The sequence below is a fragment of the Ochotona curzoniae genome, unplaced genomic scaffold (assembly GCF_017591425.1).
Source record: "Ochotona curzoniae isolate NIBS_2020 unplaced genomic scaffold, NIBS_Ocur_1.0 contig_1274, whole genome shotgun sequence".
Classification (NCBI taxonomy): Eukaryota; Metazoa; Chordata; class Mammalia; order Lagomorpha; family Ochotonidae; genus Ochotona; species Ochotona curzoniae.
Window position 1 is genome coordinate 245,383 of NW_024465023.1, and position 19,394 is coordinate 264,776.

Here is a 19,394-nt window from a genome sequence, read left to right on the forward strand (position 1 = left end):
GAGAAGAAATGGGGAAAGATAAAATATTTAGACAAAAGCCTTGGAGGTCCCCCCCCCCCCTTGCTGTGTCGGTTCTTGGTCTCACCAGAGCCCTGACGGGTCCTTTGCTCCTGCGATAGCTGCTCGTATTTTTTGTTGAGTATCTTTTCCACCTGCCCCAAGGTTAGGAAATATGTGAGTCTACTGGATATCCATCTATCTAGAAAAATACCATTTGGTTATAGAAACTAGCCAGTTGTTTTCATGAATTCGGACCCTGTAACATGGATATTTGCAGGTGTGATTCTCTTGAGGTTTTCTCATAGTGATGCTAGTTGTTGCATGTCATCATATGGATTCTACTCAGAGTAGAGACATGTGTGCACACAGATAATGGCTGGCATGTCAAGGGAAATGCAGCTTCTCTATTTCCACCTAGAACCTTTGCGTCTTTGTGTAGTTTGCTTCCTTAGCAGGAAACATCTTTTTTTGTTTTTTTTTTTTACTGCCAGAGATTCTTTCCCAGGACGTCTTTTGTAATCCCAGAACTACTACACAACATTACCTTTACCTTGTGAGTTTTATTTTCAGGACCCAAATTGCAGTCACTGATGAAAGTTTATCATTTTATAGATCTTACTGAATCTTCCATTCCTAGATGGTTACTGGAAATTGGTGGTATTTATCTCCATGGTTATGACAAAGAAGGTAACAAATTGTGTAAGTATATCATTGAGTTTACATGTACATTTTAAGACTGAGAGGCAGGTATCTGTCTCAACTGAATAGCCCACAGAACTTGGCCATATGTTGCAAACTCCCTGCAATTAAAACTCTGAGGCAATTAGGGACCATTAGGGCTATCTTGATGGAGTGCCAAATACTTGGTAGCTGTGTTTACCAAGCACATCACAGTAGTCAGAAAAGGCTTATGCTGCATCTTGTAACACAGCCAAGATAATTCAGTTCAGAGTCATTATCTTTCTAATGTGATTGTGATATTACAATTCACCTCCATATTTTTATAGAGAATCTCTTGACAATCACTAAAGGTTACTCTGTAGGCCTTTTCCGTTCGGGCCTCCTGTAATCTTCTCCCCCTGTGTGCAACCACACAGGGGGCCGCGGGACAGTAGCGTTCATCTCTGTTGTTCAAATAGTTCCTTTATGTGTATCCCCCATGAGCTCCAAACTCAGCTTGTTTTGTGTCCAGGGTGGGATTTGTCAGGCATGTTCAAGCTGCTGCTGATCAGCTGTCCTGCTGGCCTGGGCAGCCTTCCCTGGGTCCTGTGGGCTGTGTTGCCCTTTACCAATATTCTGTTGGCATTGGCCTCTTATCTCTGCCTCCTCCTTTTAAACTTTCTTTCTCATCAGTGTCCTTTGAGTATGCTTCCAAGCCTTCATTCCTTTCTTGCCCTCGGACACGTACCCAGCTATTCATGACTGGCACCACCTGACCATTTGTTGGCCACTTTCAGCCCGGCATCCAGCTGCATGTCCACAGCCTGCTCTCTTCCATAGTCCCAACTCACTGGCTCTTCTTCAAATGGAGCTTCAGTTTGACACCTTTTCCAGTACTATCAGCTGCTTTCTCAGTTGAGTCTCTGACTACTCCAGGTTGAGCATCCCTAATCAGAAAAACCTAAAATCCTGAATGAAACCCAGAACTTGGCACCCTCAAAACACTGTGAGTGGACAGTTTCATACTTGATCTCACATAAATACATCACGGTCAGAATGTAGGTATGCTAAAATACCGTATCAGTTACCATCAGGTTATGTGTGTAAGGGGTCTGTGAAATTCATTATGCATATGCAAATATTCCCAAACCTAAAAAAAATCCAGAATCTAAAGCATCTATGGTCCCATGCATTTCTGGTAAGGGACATTTAACATCTGCCCTATCATCCCGGTACCTTCCCAGGTCATAGACAAGTGGCTTTCTGCTTTTCGCTCTAGGCTACTGCCTAGCCCCTATATCTCCATGTGCCTTCTCTGTCACTGTCATCATCTAAGCAGTTTGCCACCGTCCACCTGAGTCATGGTGTCCGCCTGGGCTTGCATTGCACCTGCTGCTGTCACTCGACAGAGGTGCTGCTCAGAACCAATGGCTTTCTTTTAAGTTTAGCACAATAACTTTCAGGTTATTATCAAGTATTGTTTATTTTGCATTTTCTTGTTCCCCTTAACTTACAACTCAAGTTTGTTTATATCCGAAGGGAAAAAGCATAGTTTACTTTCTCTGCTACCACATAATTTGGGCTTCTCAACTACAACTATTTCTCATTCAAAAGAACAAAGAGAAGGCTTTAATCTGAAAAACAGAATAAATTATAAATGAAAAAAATCATCTAGGAAAATGATATATATGTGTACACATACACACACTCCTATGTGAGTATATAAATAATATTGTAATGCCATGAATCTTACTCTCATTTTTAATCTTTCTGCTTTAAGTCTGGATCAGAGTGAAATATCACGTAAAAGACCAGAAGACCATCTTGGACAAAAAGAAGCTCATAGCGTTCTGGTTGGAACGTTATGCTAAGCGAGAAAATGGGAAACCTGTAACAGTGATGTTTGACCTCTCAGACACTGGACTGAATAGCATTGTAAGCATTTTTCTTAATTCAAAATTGTTGCTAACCAAATATTGGTAGAAAATTGAGCCACCTAACTTATGTTTCAGATTTGTTTCTTTCCCTCTTGGGTTGAGTGAAGCCAGACATGCACTAAGGCTTTCAGAGACTTACATTTGCTTTGGTGTTTGGCATTGATGATGTATATTCCTAGAAGTGTTCTTGGTTGATAACTCATGAAAGAGAGGTCTTCAAGGTAGGCAGAGTGATTGAATCTGGCAACAATGGACTTTGCTGTTATCACCAATATCCTGCAGCACCTGCCTCTGTGCCTGGCACACAGGATACATCCTGTAAATACAAATTGAAGTCATACAGGATACCTCAGATGGCAGATTCACGCCACATTTTCCAGTGACAGATATTCATGTGAGTTTTCTCATATACAATGCTTCATGATGTTGTTGGAGATTTTTTGTTTCCTGCTTTAGATTGCTTTTCTATTTATTTGATCTGATTATCTTTTAAAGCAGTTTTCTTGTGATTATGTTGAGCTTAAAAAAATAGGTAAAACCTATTTGCCTTTAAATTTGGGTTCCTGGGTCTTTGTAATGTTAATAGTAATTACCAACCCATCAGCAATAATTGAGATCAATTGACACATTTATTCCCTTGTTTCTGGGTTTAAGCTGTGGCTGATTCTGGTAGCTGTGAATTGGGATTCACAGAGCCACTTGGAAAAATATTGAGTGAAATGTTTCTTGAAAGTCTGTTTGGCAAAGCATATTAAAAAAACCTTGTCATGTTTGTATTCATATTCTTTACCTAGTAACTTCTTCTAAAGAAATAATCGCCAGTACAGAAAATGCATTGTAGACCAAAGTGTTTTTTTCAGAGCATTGGTTAAAATAATGGAAAATTAGAAAAAATATATAAATGTTTAACATCATGAAATGGTACATTATGACACATCTAATTGATGGGGTGCATATAAGCTATATAAAATGATGTTTCTAAAGAATTTGTAATGATATTGGGGAATAGTTTTTTTTAATGAAATAAGTGATATGATTATAATATGGTGACATGTAGTCCAAAAAAAAAGACATCTTACACTTAAACAAGCACACAACAGGCTAGGAACAGTGGCCAGCAGAAGTGTTTTGTGTGTGCTGATAAAACAACAGATTGGTTTCACATTTCCATTTCTCTCTCTCTCTCTCTCTCTTTAATCCAAGGCCCTATATTTTCCCAACCTACTTTCCATGTCACTTTGTATTAAAGTACAGAGTAAAATTTTATAATCAAATTGCCTGGATCAATAAACATTCTGTAAAGATAAATCATGATTCTGTTATCCTTTGCATAAGATAGTTTCCTAATTATTCACCCAGGATTATGAAATAATATGTTAATGTTTTTTATCAACAAATAGAAGGGCAGAAAGTTGATTGAGCTGGCTGATTCGTTTCTACTTATGTGACACCTCATCTTTAATTTACAAATAGAGATTTCTTTGCATTGCCAAGTATTTCAGTCATGATTAATGTTTTAAAAATACTCAAATGTCAATGAGTAGTTAATTTTTATATATGACCTTCTCATGATTCTCAAGGATTAAGTCAGCTTATAAAGATGTACCCAGAATTACAAAGCAGCACAAAAGGAAATCAACAGAGTTGGGCCACCAGTTTGAGTCTTTTGTTCCCTATGTGAAGATAGGAATCATTTAAAATGGTTCAGGAGCTTTATTTGAAATCCTGTGCCTTAGAGTGTATGTATCACTAAAGACAAACTAGAAAAAAGAGTCTTTTGGAGGTCCTCTTCAGGAAGACATTTTACAAAATAATGAATAGCATTCTCCTGAAAGTTCTCATAGAATGCAGAGCACTGGGTTTTGTGGAGCTATTTTTTATACCACTGAGGAATAAACATATACCAGTAACATCCTAGCCCATTGACTGGAAGAACTGGTTCTTTACAGCCATTTTCTTTGACTCTTGCTTAACTACATATTATGAAACTAGGTATAGTGGATAATGATTAGTTATAAAGATATTTTATTGTATACTAGAATTTATCCCATAATCAATACTTAAGGACAGCTATTTATGTTTACCATGATTAAACATGTTGCAACTCCTAACCAGCGATGACTTTAGGCTCTTATCTCTAGCACAACTTGCCTTTTAGTAGGTTCAATGGACTTAAGTTTACCTGATTACGTCTTCCATATGGCTTTAAGCAGACTTTATAAGCTGGCTATTTAGAATTACTGAATCAACCTGTGCCATGAAATAACATGGAATGAAATATGAATAATACCCCTTAATGACCTAATTTCCTGTTGTGCTCAAAAGCAGTAGAATCAACAGCCATCTGTGTTTGTGAATTCTCTCAAAAATTGGAGTCAATGAATAATACTTGAGTCAAAGCTGAAACCCCGATTCTGGGCCCCCAAATAAAAAGGAAAGAAACAAAGTAGGCCCATGTGTATCTAAGAAGACCCATGTGATCATGTTGACTGCTGTGGTCAAAAATCAGGAAATACAGTTTAGTGACGTTATTAGAAGGTGTAAAAACTAACTTTAAAGCAAATGCTATGCCAGAATTTACATACATTTTGAGTATCATCCCAAATGGGTTAGAAACTGCATACTTGTCTCAGCAGATCTTTAGGTATTCGAAACCTTTTTAGACTGTCCCTGTGAAGATTGCTTTTAGATTCATTGTGTGTACTGTGGGCCTAGCATCTTGAAGATGCAAATGACTTAATGATCTATAACCTCAATCCATGGGACTTTCAGCTTGTTTTGAAAGAATTTAATGATGATTCATCGATAGTCTATGACACCTTTCGAAACGTCGGCTTTAAGGTTATCTAATATGGCTAGTCTCAAAGAGCCTGTCTTCCTTTTAGGACATGGACTTCGTGCGTTTTATCATCAACTGCTTTAAGGTTTATTACCCTAGATACCTCTGTAAGTAACTCAGTCCTTTATCAAAAAATTGTGTATGCAAATTGTAGATAATGTCTGAAAATTGTGAAGCATTATCTTGTAATAAGCCTTTGTGCCTGAGACTTTGTTTTTTCATAAGTAATGATTGTCCTTTATAGTAAAAGAGTTTAAATTCTCAACTGTATAATATTTGTGACCTCGTGCAAAATACACACACATGCATACCTAAAAACCCAGTTATTTCCAAGATTGTCTTATTGTTACTAATATTTCATTTTGGACATTCATTACAAATAATATTTTTATCATGGATCTTCTTGCATATAAGCAATATTGATACATAGACTGCTGTTTAACAGTTATCATTGACAGAACACGTGACTAGAACATGCTATTATTTAAATGTGGCATTTGGAGTTTGTTTTTAATTCTGACGCTTCCATTAATTGCCTGAATGACACATGCCTGAATTTTTTACAGTATTCTCAGCTTTCGATTGTTGTATGTACAGAATAGGTTTCACGTAGGGAAAGCCAGATTCCAATTGGTTAGAAGCAAGACAACCAGGACATCAGAAAGTGGAAATGCATGATCTTCTTGGGCATACTCCTGGCCAGAGTCACAGTTAGGATCTTCAGGAATTCACAGTGCTTGTGACAATGAAGCACCAAATCCTCAACTTGGCACTAGTCCTCTTGGAATCCCTGCTGCGCCTGGCCTGTGCCTGACTCTCCATTCAGCCCATGGGCAGCAGGGAGTCACCATGTCAGACTCACCATTCATTTCTCTTCAGAAAAGAATGAAACAAAAATATTCATTCTTCATCGAAATACTTAAGGGAATTTGTGGAGAGCTACTCGTGAATAGTACAAATATCAGTGCTTTATCAAGTATATCCAAGATTCTTCAGGGAGAATTATGAATAAATGGGTGCATTTGCTGAATATATATCTATATCCAGACAATTATTTAGCTAAAGATCATATGTATGTCTGGCTACATAATGTGACTTTGCAGGCACTGACTTGTAGTATCTTTAATTGATTAGGCCTCCAGATCGATCATGAAATACAACTTTTGAAATTTTGTTATACACTCCAGAGGAAGAATGGAGTCAAGAGTGCCTCCTTTATGCTTGGCTTGTGCTTCCAAGTTACATTTTGATTCAGCTTGAATAGAGAATGACCTGATATCAGAAATCCCCTTTGTGGTTTTGAGTTCTTACTCAACAGCTGTTGATGGCGCTTTTTAATATCTCCAGCCCAGTGTGCAAATACTACTTCTGTATACCTGGGAATTATTGGCCTCTGGAGCTCATACTATTAAGAAAAGTGGAAAAGTGGAAATAATTTTTGTTTTTGAAAGTAATTTCTTAAAAGGAGAGTAGGGATAACTATGAGACTGGTTTGAGAATATAATCTCTAGCAAATTACAATTAAAGCCGTAAATTAGATGTGGGCATGTTTACAGTTTTGTGTCCTTCCGCACAAATCCAACATAACCGCTGTGCTCTTCCTCTGTACCTTTCTATGAATAACCAAAGCAGTGCATGAGTGGCACAGTGAGTGCCTTACTGATTTTCCCAGACCATGCTCCTGGGGGGCCTCTCCCCGTTGTGAACTGTTCCTCAGGTCCCACACCACTTTCACTGAGCTAGAACTCAGCTGCCTCACTTTTATTTACACTCAGGTGAACAGTTTTTCTAGGCCAGTGATAAATGATGTTATTACTCTCAAGTTACTAAATCACATTCAATGAATTTCTTTTTCATCTTTCAGCAAAAATAGTGATCTTTGATATGCCTTGGATAATGAATGGTGAGTATATACCTGTTCCCTTCTTAAAGCAAAATGTCACACTTCATTTTTTTCTTTGGCAATTAAACCATATTTCTCAGTTGATTTTTTTAAAGATTTATTTATTTTTATGAGAAAGGCAGACTTAGAGAAGGAGAGACAGAGAGAAAGATCTTCTGATCACTGATTCATTCACTCCCCAAACAGCTGCTATGGCTGGAGTTGAACCAATCCAAAGCCAGCAGCCAGGAACCTCTTCCGGGTCTCCCACATGGGTGCAGGTCCCAAGGACTTGGTCCAACCCCTACCGCTGTCCCAGGCCACAAGCAAGGAGTTGTATGGGAAGTGGAGCAGCTGGGATATAAACCATCACCCTTATGGGATCCTGGCACTGCAAGGCAGAGGATTAACCAATTGAGCTGTCACACCAGCCTACTCAGTTGATTTAAAAATTCTTTTTATTGTACTGGGTGTACACTCCTCAGAGGTGCAGTGAGAACACTTGAATGGCCAACAGTCCATCCGCAGGCTCAGGGATATAGCCAGTCTCTTCTATAAACAGCTTCAAGGTCCTCAGCTGTTCAGGTAGAACCATAGCCTCAGTCCTCAGAGTGCCAGCCCTTACAGCCTGTCACAGAATACAGGTGTTGGCTGAGTTTTCCACTGGGATTCAGGTGTTGGGAAACGAGGTGGGATGAATCAGCAATAGACCCTGTGACACTGCAGTCACATGCTCTTTTGACAATCGTGATCGATGTTTGGTAAAAATATTTTTAAAATGCCATTTACAAGATATTTTATGATAAAGTTATTTTATGATTCATGCCCTCTGGAATTCAGAGGAAAACACAGATTGATTTATTGATAATGCCAGAAATGCAAGTAAATTGTTAAAATGTAGACTGAGTGGGGGGGTACGACCACTTAGTGACTAATTGTGTGCCAGAAATTAGACAACTTAGATGAAAAAAAAAATGCTCATAAAGTCAGAAATTACCAAAACTGACTCAAAAAGAATTAGTGTAGAAGTACAACAAAAGAAATTGAATTAATAGTAGAAGACGTTAGCATAAAAAATACCAAGGGCCCCCTGGCCTGACTGGGACATCCTGTGAAGCATCTAAAGAAGAAGAAACACCAACTGTTCACCAAGCCTTCTGAAAAGTAAAAGGAGGAAAAAGTTTCCAACTAATTTTTTGAGTCGACTATAAGCTTAATGGCACAGAAAAAAGAAAATGACAGACCATGTCTTTTAGGAATAGAGTCACACCATTCCTCCATAAAATATTAGTAGCCTGGATCCAACAGCATATAAAAGGACTATGTACACTATGGCCAAATGAGATTTAGGCGTGCAAAGTTGTTTCAACCATTTGAAAACCCAGCAGTATAATCCACCATATGAATAGAATGAAAGAGGAGGGGAGGCTATATGCTCCTCTCAATAGACGAAGAAAAGGCACTTGACAAAAGTCCCATACCCTCTCATGATAGAAAACAGTCAAGGTCATCAGTGGCAAGGAGCTGTACTAACTGAGGAGTGAGGGGAACTAAGGAATACACACAGGATACCATCACCCTGCCATGAACTGCAAGTTCCGGAATTGCCTTCCTGCTTCACAGCTCATCAGAAGATTCTTCTGGAACTCACACAAAGCTTTTATACTCACAGGATTTGCTAGAGAAAGAGTTCCTGCTGAATCACACATGGAGTTTGCCACCTAGCGCAGAGGGCAGGGAATTGCCGCGTCTGGGGCACATCCCTTCACAGCATTTGTGTGTCAGGGACCCTTAGCCAAGCGTCACTGTTAGGGTCTTTATGTGTAGCTTCTTACATCAGTTTCATTGACTGCCCACATGTTGATCTGTGTGTAGTCCCCTTAGGAGTCTACAGAGTTGCCACCCTAAATGCCAATTAGTCTGTGTCATAGCCAGCTGCCACCTTCAATCAGATTCTTCTTGAATGACCAAAGGCCCCCAGGCCAACAAAACCAATCCTGTGAGACCAAAGGATAACCTCCCCAAAGCAGGGAACCTTACTGGTTTGAGTAAGGGGAAAGCTTTACTCCACAGGAGAGAACCTGCTTGGTCTGACAAAGGACAGCTATGAAAAACCTGACTGAGAACCTGCCGCCAGCATTGCGCCTAGCGGTGGGAGAATGAGTGCTTCCCTGCCAAGACCAGCGACCAGGCACACTTGGCTGCTCCTTTTTCTTCTGTGCAATCTTATGCTGGAGGATCTAGCCAAGACACTTAGACTACAGCAAGAAAGAACTCGTGCAGATTGGAAAAAAGAGTAGCGATGTCCTTCCCTCCAGCTGACATCATGCTATAGAAAATTAAAGCAATTCACAAAGAAACAAGATATTACAACTACTCATGAAGTTAAGAAAGCTTGAGGGCTACAAAATCCAAGCACAAAATCAATTGTATTTCTTTTAAATTTTACTTATTTTTATATTATAATTTCATGATGCAGTTCCATAGGCCCTGGAATTTCCTTTATCCCCTCCCCAAATCCCTCCCCCATCACTGAGTTCCCCTATATCATTACTATAGTATGGTTCTTCATACACAGTCATATGTCCATCATTGCGGGCATGGACAATGGCAGAGTCCAGCATCCTATTGTCAAGATATAGTAAACAATTTCATTGGGAGTCCATCTTTGTCTGGAAGTAGAGATGCATACTGTGTTGTATCCTCACATCTGGATATGACAGTCTCCATTACACAGTTACTATACATCCCTTAAATGAAAAGCCACAAAACAAAGTCAACAACAGGGAGATAAAAAGAGAAATTAACAACACCATGAAGTTAAAAACATGGTACTGAATGACTAATGTGTCACTGAAGAGATGAAAAGCAAAATCAAGAACCTTCTTGAAGAAAATGATGTTACTGTATGATTTATGAGTCATTGAAAAATTTAATGAGAAGAAAGTGATTTGAAGAGGTGAAACTAACAAAAAAGTGTCAAAACCCATGAGATATAGTTTCCAGTTTCTTTGCTGGTGAGATATATCTCCTGAAGGCAAGAAATAGATGGGCTTTGGTTTTTAATTCAGTCTACTATGTTTGATTGATGAGTTTAAACCATTTACATTCAGAGTTAATACAAATAGGTGGCAATTTGGTCCTGTCATTTTAACATTGGGTTGTTCATTGATTTAGTCTTCTGTTGTTATTTTGCTGGGATGTTCTTCACATTTGCCTTTGGTTTTGGTGAGCGAATAGCGCTCTTCTGTCAAGAGAATATCTTGAAGTATCATTTGTAGGGCAGGTCTGGAAGACACTTATTCTTTTTAACTTTTCTTTACTGTGGGAGAATTTTATTTCATTTTCAAAGACAAAGGAAAGCTTTGGGACATTATCCCAGGCCTACAGTTTTTTGCTTTTAGAATTTGGAATATGTCACACCATTCTCTTGTGGCCTGTAGAGTTTCCTGTGAGAGGTCTCTTGTGAGTTTAACTGGTGTTCTTTTATGTCACCGCCCGGCAGTGGCGACACTAAAATGACAAGGCATGCTCTTGAGGGTCCGGGAAAAGCCGGAATCGCAACCGGACCCCTCACTGCCAAAAGTGGCCACGTTTAAACCCTTATCTCCGCTGCCCCTTTCCCCATTGGTCTAAGCTTTCCTCCCCGCTTCTCCAGCCTTCTTTCCACCACCCTTCTTCCCACATTTCTTCCCGTACTTTCTGCTGCATTTCTCTGTTCTTGTCCCCATCTCTCCGTACTGCTCTTACTGCTTCTATCCTGCTTTTGTACCCCTCTGCCCACTTTTGTCCATTTTTGTACACCTTAGCTTTTCCACCCAAAGATCTTAACCCTTCTTCCCCTCTCTGTTGCCCCATTCTTCCCATTCCGTCCTCCCCTGCCATAGTCTTTCTCCTTTTCGCACCCCCAGTCTTTCTCCTGGTCATCCCCATCATCGTCCGTCTGTCGTCTGTCCATCCTCGTCCGTTGTCTACCTTTTGCTGGCTACTTTTATATCGTTCTGCACCAATCACTTCTCCCCATGGGTCCACTTGGCGCTGATAGGCTGGTAGCAATGACATAATCACAGCGAGGGAATTAGCCTATCCCTGTGACTTCCTGTTTACCTGCTGGCGAGACCAACTCCGCCTCCTGGCCCTGACCAGCTGCCATCTTGTAACGGCCCCTTCCAATCCCAGGAGTGGCTTTAGCACCCTGCTTCCCACACCTTTATAAGTCAGTTGATTTTTTCACGTGCACATTTAAGGATCTTTTCCTTGTGTTATATTGAAGAGAGCTTGATTATCATGTGTCATGGTGAAGATTGCTTTTGATCAGGCCTGTTGGGAGTTCTGTGTCCCTCCTGGATGTTGTTTCCCAATTGTTTCTCTAGATTAGGGACATTTTCCCTTATTTCATCAAATACATTTGTAAACCCAGCTTTTCTTTCTGCACTTTCTGCGATTATCATAACTCTTATATTCGGCCTTCTAATAGTGTCTTTCGATTTCTGAATACTTTTTTTTTTAGCTTGACCCAGCTCTGCTTCCAGCTTTTTGTTTCTTTCCCCCGATGACAAGAAATATCTTCCAATTCTGAGATTCTTTCTTCTTCCTCCTTCATTCTGTTTTGAAGTCACTCCACCGTACTTTTAATTTGCTTCACTGTATTCATTTGTGAGATATGAGCTTTTTTGATTCATTTCCTGTGTGGCATATTTCTTAAATTCCTTGAATGCCTGCTTTATGTGCTTCTCGTTGATAAGAAGCTTTATAACAAGTGTCTTGAATTCTGTATTCCCTATTTTCTTGATGTATTTCTCAGTTAACTATGAGGTTGGCAAAGGGGTTTGCTCCTTTGCAGGAGAATCTTTAGTAATATTTGTTGTGCCTTTGTCTCTTCTTTTCTTCTTGGTCATTGTACTTCTGGTCTTCAGATTCTTCTTGTGCCAGGTTTCTAATGTTACCCACAGGTCTACAGTTCAAGTTTACTTATTGTGGTAGCTATATGGCTCTTTGTTAGTAGTCACTTGTGCCACTCCTTCTAGCAAGTTCCAGGCCTGGGTTCTTATGTTAGATTTCCACTATAGGCTCTGTAGCCCCAGCTCCTGGCTCACCAGTCTCCACCTCCTGTGATACCGTGCTGAGGCTGTACCGTGGTCTTTACAACCTTTCTCCCACTTCCAGTTGGAGCAGGTCCCAGGATTAGGGAGACAACAGGTGTCCTTTATAGCTAAGTTGTTGGTGGCGCTGATCTTGTCAGAACCTGTTGGACGCTAGGTCTGGGTGCCACATGGACCTAGTTTGACCCATACAGTGCCAAAGTCGATATTATTTTCCCTTGAGCAATGAGCTCAGTGAGTTCTCGCCGAGCTCCAGTGCATGCCCAGCTCACTGTTGTCCCTGCAGTCTTAAATTCTTTGCCACACTGTAAGAAATGGCACCTGATATGCCACTACTAGAGTTCTTGATCTGTTGGCCATCAGGTCTGATGGCTACCCAGACCTATCTTGGGGAGAACCTGTAAGATGCAACACATTGTTGTTTCAATTCAGTGAGCCAGAAATGATTTCACTCCCAGCTCAGTACATGCTCAGAACTGTCCATAGCCCTTGCCTCCTTAAACAAAATAGCACCTGATTGGGCTCTATGGGGTGAGCTGGGCTGTGTAATCCACCTTGTTCCCACACTGCCCATCTGGGACCTGTTGCTCTGTCTCTGCTCCTGGTCAAATCAAACAGACCAGCAGGATGGGACAGTTCTTTGTCTGGGTTCACTTCCGGAGCTCCCTTCCCACTTGGTTGCTGGTTTAGTTCCAGCTGCCGGTGGAGTTCAGGTTGTGGTTCACTGAATGCTTCTGGGGTATCAGCCACTGCAACACCGTGCCATTGTGTCTGCTGCTTTCCTGTGTCTGTCAGTCTCCAGGTACCCCTCTGTTGTTTTTCTGTCTTCTCCTGTTTCCTGGAATGTGCCTTCTTTGCTTCACCCTGGCTAATATTTCTCTGTCTGTTTAAACAAGTCCTCACCTTATTCTGCCATCTTGATTCTCATAAATCAGTTTTATTTAAAACACTAGCTATGCATAATCCAAAAATAAACTTTTGAAGAACTGTATTTATAGTAGCATCAAAAGCATAAAATAATTTATATGTAAGACATATGAAAACTATAAAATACTAGTTCAAGGCAGTCAAAGAAGACTTGATGATAATATATTATAGGTAGGTAAAAGGGAAATAAAATAACCTGGAAAATTTTCTCAGGTTCTGTCTCACAAAGGACAATTTTTGTTCTTTGACTCCGCTCACTTACATGCCAATTCATTGTACCCACTTTCCCATCATGCACCTGTATATGCCCTACAAACAGGAAGGAGATAACATGATAAACATGCGTGAGCTGAGTTCCATTTGTTGACGCCATGAAACTCCCAGAAACTTCGCACATAACAAATTCCCACCCCCCCCTTATTTGTATGTTCAATTAGGGCAGTACCTCTACCCCATAAAGGGGACTATTGGGCAAGAAAATGGTTCGTTTTGTACTTCTTTCTCTTGCCTTTTTTGGGTCTCCTTGTGGGAGCTCTCTTTGACTCTGGCCCTGTCTTGGTGAGCATCTCAACAGGAGGTTGCCCAAATTCATACCTGAATGTTTATCCATAGTCTCGCTTGAAATAAATCTGTTCTCTTTTTTGTACCTTACTCACAGCTCTGAATTTTCAAATCTTGAATCATGTGGGGGGAAAATCTGGTGACTATACTAAAAGAAAAAGATTTTTGAAGAAGGCATTATCAAGTATTGGTAAAGATACAGATAAGTTGGAATCCTCAGTACACTGCTGGTGAGAATATAAAATAGTGCAGCCGCATTAGAAAACATTTGGATAATTCCTTATAAAGTCACACCACAAATTGCATGCTTTTATGTACGTGAGAGAAGGGCAAACATCTTCTCCCACAATCTTGGACACAGATGTTCAGCGCAGCAGTATTCCTCCTAGCACAAAGTGGAAGCAAGTTAAAGATTCTTCCATTGATAAAAGGGTAAACATACTGTGCAGCCAGAAACAGGAAGTGCCAGTCTGTGCTTCATCTTGAATGAACCTTGAAAGCATGCTAAGTAAACAAAGCCAGTACAAAAAGCCATGTAGGATTCCATTTATATAGAATGTCCAAAAGCAACAAACCCATGAAGATAGAAAATAAATTAGCAGTTGCTAAAAATTGTGAGGAGTCTTTGGGGTTATGAGATGTGATAACATAATAGTAGTAGTTGTACAGTCCTGGGAATATACTGAAAATGAATTTTAGTCTTGAAGGGGTGCATTTTATGGTATGTAAAATATAGCTCAATAAAGCTGTTAAAAATAGCTTTGGCACTTCATTTAATTCAAGGAGCACAGCTTCAAATATATGAACTCAGTTGAAATTTATGCAAATTCAGATGTTAAGTGAAAAAATATAATCATAGCTAGCCAAAGTGAAAATATGACTTTCTAAACTATTTAGTGTTCAGGTAATGTATTTTTCTTTTTTCTTTTTCTTTCTTTTTTTTTTTTTTTTTTTGCCAACGGCACTTGCAAATTTAATTTGGTTTTTTTCTTTTGATTTCTTTCATATGTGCTTAGAATGCCACAGTATAAATGATGATTATAAAATTGTGAATGAGAAATGGCATGACAGAACAAGATTGAGAATGCCAAGTAGCTTTGTGTGATGACAGTTTCTTGTGGCAGACTCCCCAAGTTTCCCCCCAGTTGTAGAAATTGCACAGACTAGGACAGAGGCTGAGAAGTTTAGGGTTAGGAAGGAAGTCTGGATCTAGCTGACATTCATAACAGAGAGGACTACTTCCTCTTCTCTTCCTGACTCCTGTGAAAGAGTTTTTCAGATTGTGGATTTGTCAAAACTGTGAAGTAAATAACTGTTCATACAGTGATGCAGTTATTCCTTAAACACACTGCACTTTGATTCCCAGTCTGAAAGTCTTGGTAGTTGGGATCACTGATGGATATGTTCTGAGGCCCAAACCCTGATAAGTTCATTAATGAACATCAGGACAACTTAATCTTCCTAAGTCCTAATGGACCTTTGAAATCCATAAGGGACAACCACACTGTAAATGCCTGCAACGGTTAGAATGTTAATGAAGCATGCTGCCATGCGAAGGAAGTGCTCACAGATTCCAGGAGACCTAAACCAGCACACAGTAAATTAACAAAGAGCATAAAAGAATTGTAATGAATTGCTTGGGCTTTTGTTTATTTTGTTTTGTTTTTTCTTCAGCTGCTTTCAAGATTGTGAAAACTTGGCTTGGTCCAGAAGCTGTGAGTTTGTTGAAGTTTACAAGTAAAAATGAAGTCCAGGATTATGTCAGTGTAGAATACCTGCCTCCTCACATGGGTGGAACTGTAAGTATAGTACTTGAAGCCAGTTTTACAAATAGTCTGGATGATGGCAGATGAGGCTGTGTTCATTTCCCATGGAGAAAGGAAAGCAGCAACACACCCAAAGGAACATGGCATAGACCCCAAAGTAGTGAGATGTCTGCCTGGAGAACGCAGCAGGCTGTGCAAAAATGAGTCTTCAGGACAGTGTCTCCTACTCCTTCCCCTACTCCTGGGCCTCTCGTCATTTGCATTTCTTTTGTTAATTTCTGGAGACATATATTGTAAAGATAAGCAAATAAGCATGTCTAATTCTTCCTTCCACTTACCACTGAAAAACAGCTTGTGTGTTCATTCAACTGGTGCAATCCTTTTTGTTTGAGATCATTCCAAGTCAGTATATGGTGAACTTGTCTATTTATGGCTGCATAGTATTTCAGTGTCTAGAGATGGATCATAAGCTCTTGAATTCTTTTGATGTAACTTTATTCTGCTTCCAGTTGCTTATTCAAAATATTCTTAAGTTTATCAATTGTGAAACCTATGGACTTGGTATGCTTTGAGTCAACTTGATCATATTTCAGGTACTTAAACTTTATTCTCGATGAAACAAGGAAAAACAAGATTAAAGTTTTCTTAGCCGAATTGATGACTAGCCGTGTCTTGACAGCCTAGTGAATTCTTTTCTTTTAGGATCCTTTCAAGTATAGCTATCCTCCGTTAGTGGATGATGACTTCCAAACACCATTGTGTGAGAATGGGCCCATTACCAGTGAGGATGAAACTTCTAGTAAAGAGGATATAGAAAGCGATGGCAAAGAAACCCTGGAAACCACTGTTAACGAGGAACAAATAACTCTTCTAAAGAAGGTAACTTTCTGCGTAAAATGAAACTAAATCAAAAGCTACGGTCTAGCCCAAGTCTAACTAGACTGGCTGTGAAATTTTCGGGCCAATGTATTTCACTTGACTCTTTTCACAGCTGTGTGTGTGCAAAGAAAGGGGAAGGATGGGAAGGGGCTGGGTAGCCACAGGGCTGAAGGGATACTTTGTGGAACAGCTGGCACCTGTGTCTGAAAGGGAGTGTTTCTAGAATAGATTTTAATTGTCTAAGATAAAAGTAAACTGATAAATGTAAAACTACCTTAATGTAGTTCCTCTCTAAATTTTTAAGGGTGCTTAGTTGTCACTTTTCATAAATAAGGACAAATGACAGAGGGATAGATATAACTTAGAAGAAGTTTAAAGAATTAAGGGAAAAGGCCAGGTTACATTTTTTACAATGATGTGCTTACAGTGGTATATGTAAACATTCATTCCATATGTGATTACATATACTCTAAGATCACGTTAATATATCTGAAATGTGTCTTATACACATGCTAAACCTATGCTAGAACAAAATTTGGGTTGAGTTGAAATGTTTATTCTTTTGCCCAATAATCCACCCAAATGTCATTGTAAAAGTAAAATTTCTGTATCTCTTCACTCTTCATTTTCTTTCCCATGACTTAGGCTAACCCATCTGAACCTCCTCCCAAAGTAGAAGAAAATGAGAAAGGTGATTCAAAGGTGAAATCTTTCAAGAAACCTTTGAGTGTGTTCAAAGGGCCTTTACTACATATCAGGTAATCCTTGATCTTATCAGCCAGAGAGTTAGGACTTTTCTTGATCATCTTAAGGGAGTTGCAAATTTAGAAAACTCTAGACTGGTCTTGCAACTATGGAGATAACCAAATGAAGGCTTAGCTGGAGACTAGCCTTGGCTCCAGGCACAGTGGCTGGTTTCGCCACCTTTTACTATTTATGCCACTCAGTGTTTCAAGGACCTCATATATTAACAAAAAAGTACTCATTTATTCCCAGTAATCTGGATATATAGTTACATTATTTCCTCATATTACTGCTACACAATTTAAAGAATGTCAGAAATGCCATTGAAGTTGGCATTTGTTGATTTTACCTTCTAAAAGATGAGTGTGAACTTGAAAAAACTAAGCTTTTGAGTAAAGCCTAAATTCAGGTTGCTGAAATTTCTATTGCTGATTCACCCCAAATAGGGCTTTTTAAAACATCATTATTTAAAGACGTCTTTCCCACCACTGATGCTTTTGCTTGGGGAAATATGTTTAGCCTTAAGTTACTCTGCACCAGCCCACTTCAGTAAAGAGCTAGAGCATTTTGTACTGGAGTACTTGCAACATTCCTATGTAACTGTTGTTTAGGCTTATCTTTTGAACAATACAAGGTTGCTTCAGAAAGTTTGTAGAAAATTGAATCAAATCATACATTGATTTAAGTGCAAAAAATTATTTTTTTGAAATCCAGGTGTAGTTTTTTTTATAATATGTATTTCTGGTGTACTTTTTAAAAGACCCCTCATACAACCAAACATTAAAACATCTATTCTGAGATTTCCTGATTAGCAACATTAATTTAGGTAAGCTATTATTGAGTTACTGGTTGTTTGTTTTTTTTTTTTAAGATTGATTTATTTTCATTACAAAGCCAGGATAGAGAGAGGAGGAGAGACAGAGAGGAAGATCTTCTGTCCAGTAATTCACTCCCCAAGCAGCTGCAGAGGCTGGAGATGAGCCGATTCAAAGCCAGGAGCCAGGAACTTCCTCCAGGTCTCCTACATGGGTGCAGGGTCCCAAAGCTTTGGGCCATCCTCCACAGGCAGGGAGCTGGATGGGAAGTGGAGCTGCTGGGACTAGAACCAGTGCCCATATGGGATCCCAGCACATGCAAGGCAAGGACTTTAGCCGCTAGGCCATGACATCAGGCCCTGTTGTTTTTGATTTATCTTCACAGTCTTTGGCAGGTAGGGGGAGAGAGGCACGTGCGTTTTGCTTCACATAGCTTTATTTTGCAGTTTTTCCCATGTAGATTTGTTTCCATTTTCCCTTATACTAATTTGGAAGTTCTACACTGTGTTTTCACGGGAGGCCTATCAGAGAAAGCCGGGCTGGGCCAGGACAGCGTCCAGGGCTGCACTTTGGCTCTGCTAATCCCTGCCTGTGCCCCAGCCTGGCCACAGAGCTGCACCTGTCCAGGCACAAGGGCCAAGCTGCTAACTGTCCTCTGGACCTGTTCGTGGTTTTGGGCGACTTATTGACAGCATGTGCAGATCTATAACCTGCCTATCTATTATGTAGCTTTGATTTAAATATATTTTTATTGGAAAGACAGATTCACAGAGAGAAAGAGAGGCAAAGAGAAAGACCTTCCATCCACTGTTTCACTCCCCACATGGTCACAAAGGCTCGAGCTGAGCTGTTCCAACGCCAGGAGCCAGGAGCCTCTTCCAGGTCTCCCACATGGGTACAGGGTCCCTAAGGCCTTAGGTCAGCCTCCACTTCCCTCATAGGGCACAAGCTGGGAGCCGGATGGGAAGTGGATTAGCCAGGTTCCAAACTAATGCCACATGGGATCCAACTGTTTCAAGGAAAGGATTTAGCCACTAGGGCCACTGCACTGGGCCCTTCTGCATGACTTTTTCAAGACTGAGCCCAGCCGGAAGCCATGGCCATGGTTCATCTCATCTACAGTTAGGTGGAGCCTGTCTGGGAAAGCTCCTCCTTAAAAATTGGTGTTTTCTAGAGGAAATAATATTCCTGATGTGCAGATCTTCCTGGTAAAGAATGGATCTGTTTAAAGAAGCAGCTCAGAATCGGGCTAGCTGAACGTTCACCTTAGTTCAGTTATTCC

At 40.0% G+C, this 19,394-nt stretch overlaps 1 protein-coding gene across 1 annotated transcript in view; it reads left to right on the plus strand.

Moving 5' to 3' along the window:
• The window catches only part of MOSPD2 (motile sperm domain containing 2), a 52,340-nt gene that overhangs the window by 24,305 nt on the left and 8,641 nt on the right, over positions 1-19,394 (plus strand). The window contains exons 4-10 of the mRNA XM_040997369.1: positions 613-699; positions 2,441-2,595; positions 5,483-5,543; positions 7,301-7,339; positions 15,583-15,707; positions 16,377-16,553; positions 17,199-17,311. Of these exons, the coding sequence (XP_040853303.1) occupies positions 613-699; positions 2,441-2,595; positions 5,483-5,543; positions 7,301-7,339; positions 15,583-15,707; positions 16,377-16,553; positions 17,199-17,311 (757 nt within the window). The remainder of the gene's footprint in view (positions 1-612; positions 700-2,440; positions 2,596-5,482; positions 5,544-7,300; positions 7,340-15,582; positions 15,708-16,376; positions 16,554-17,198; positions 17,312-19,394) is intronic.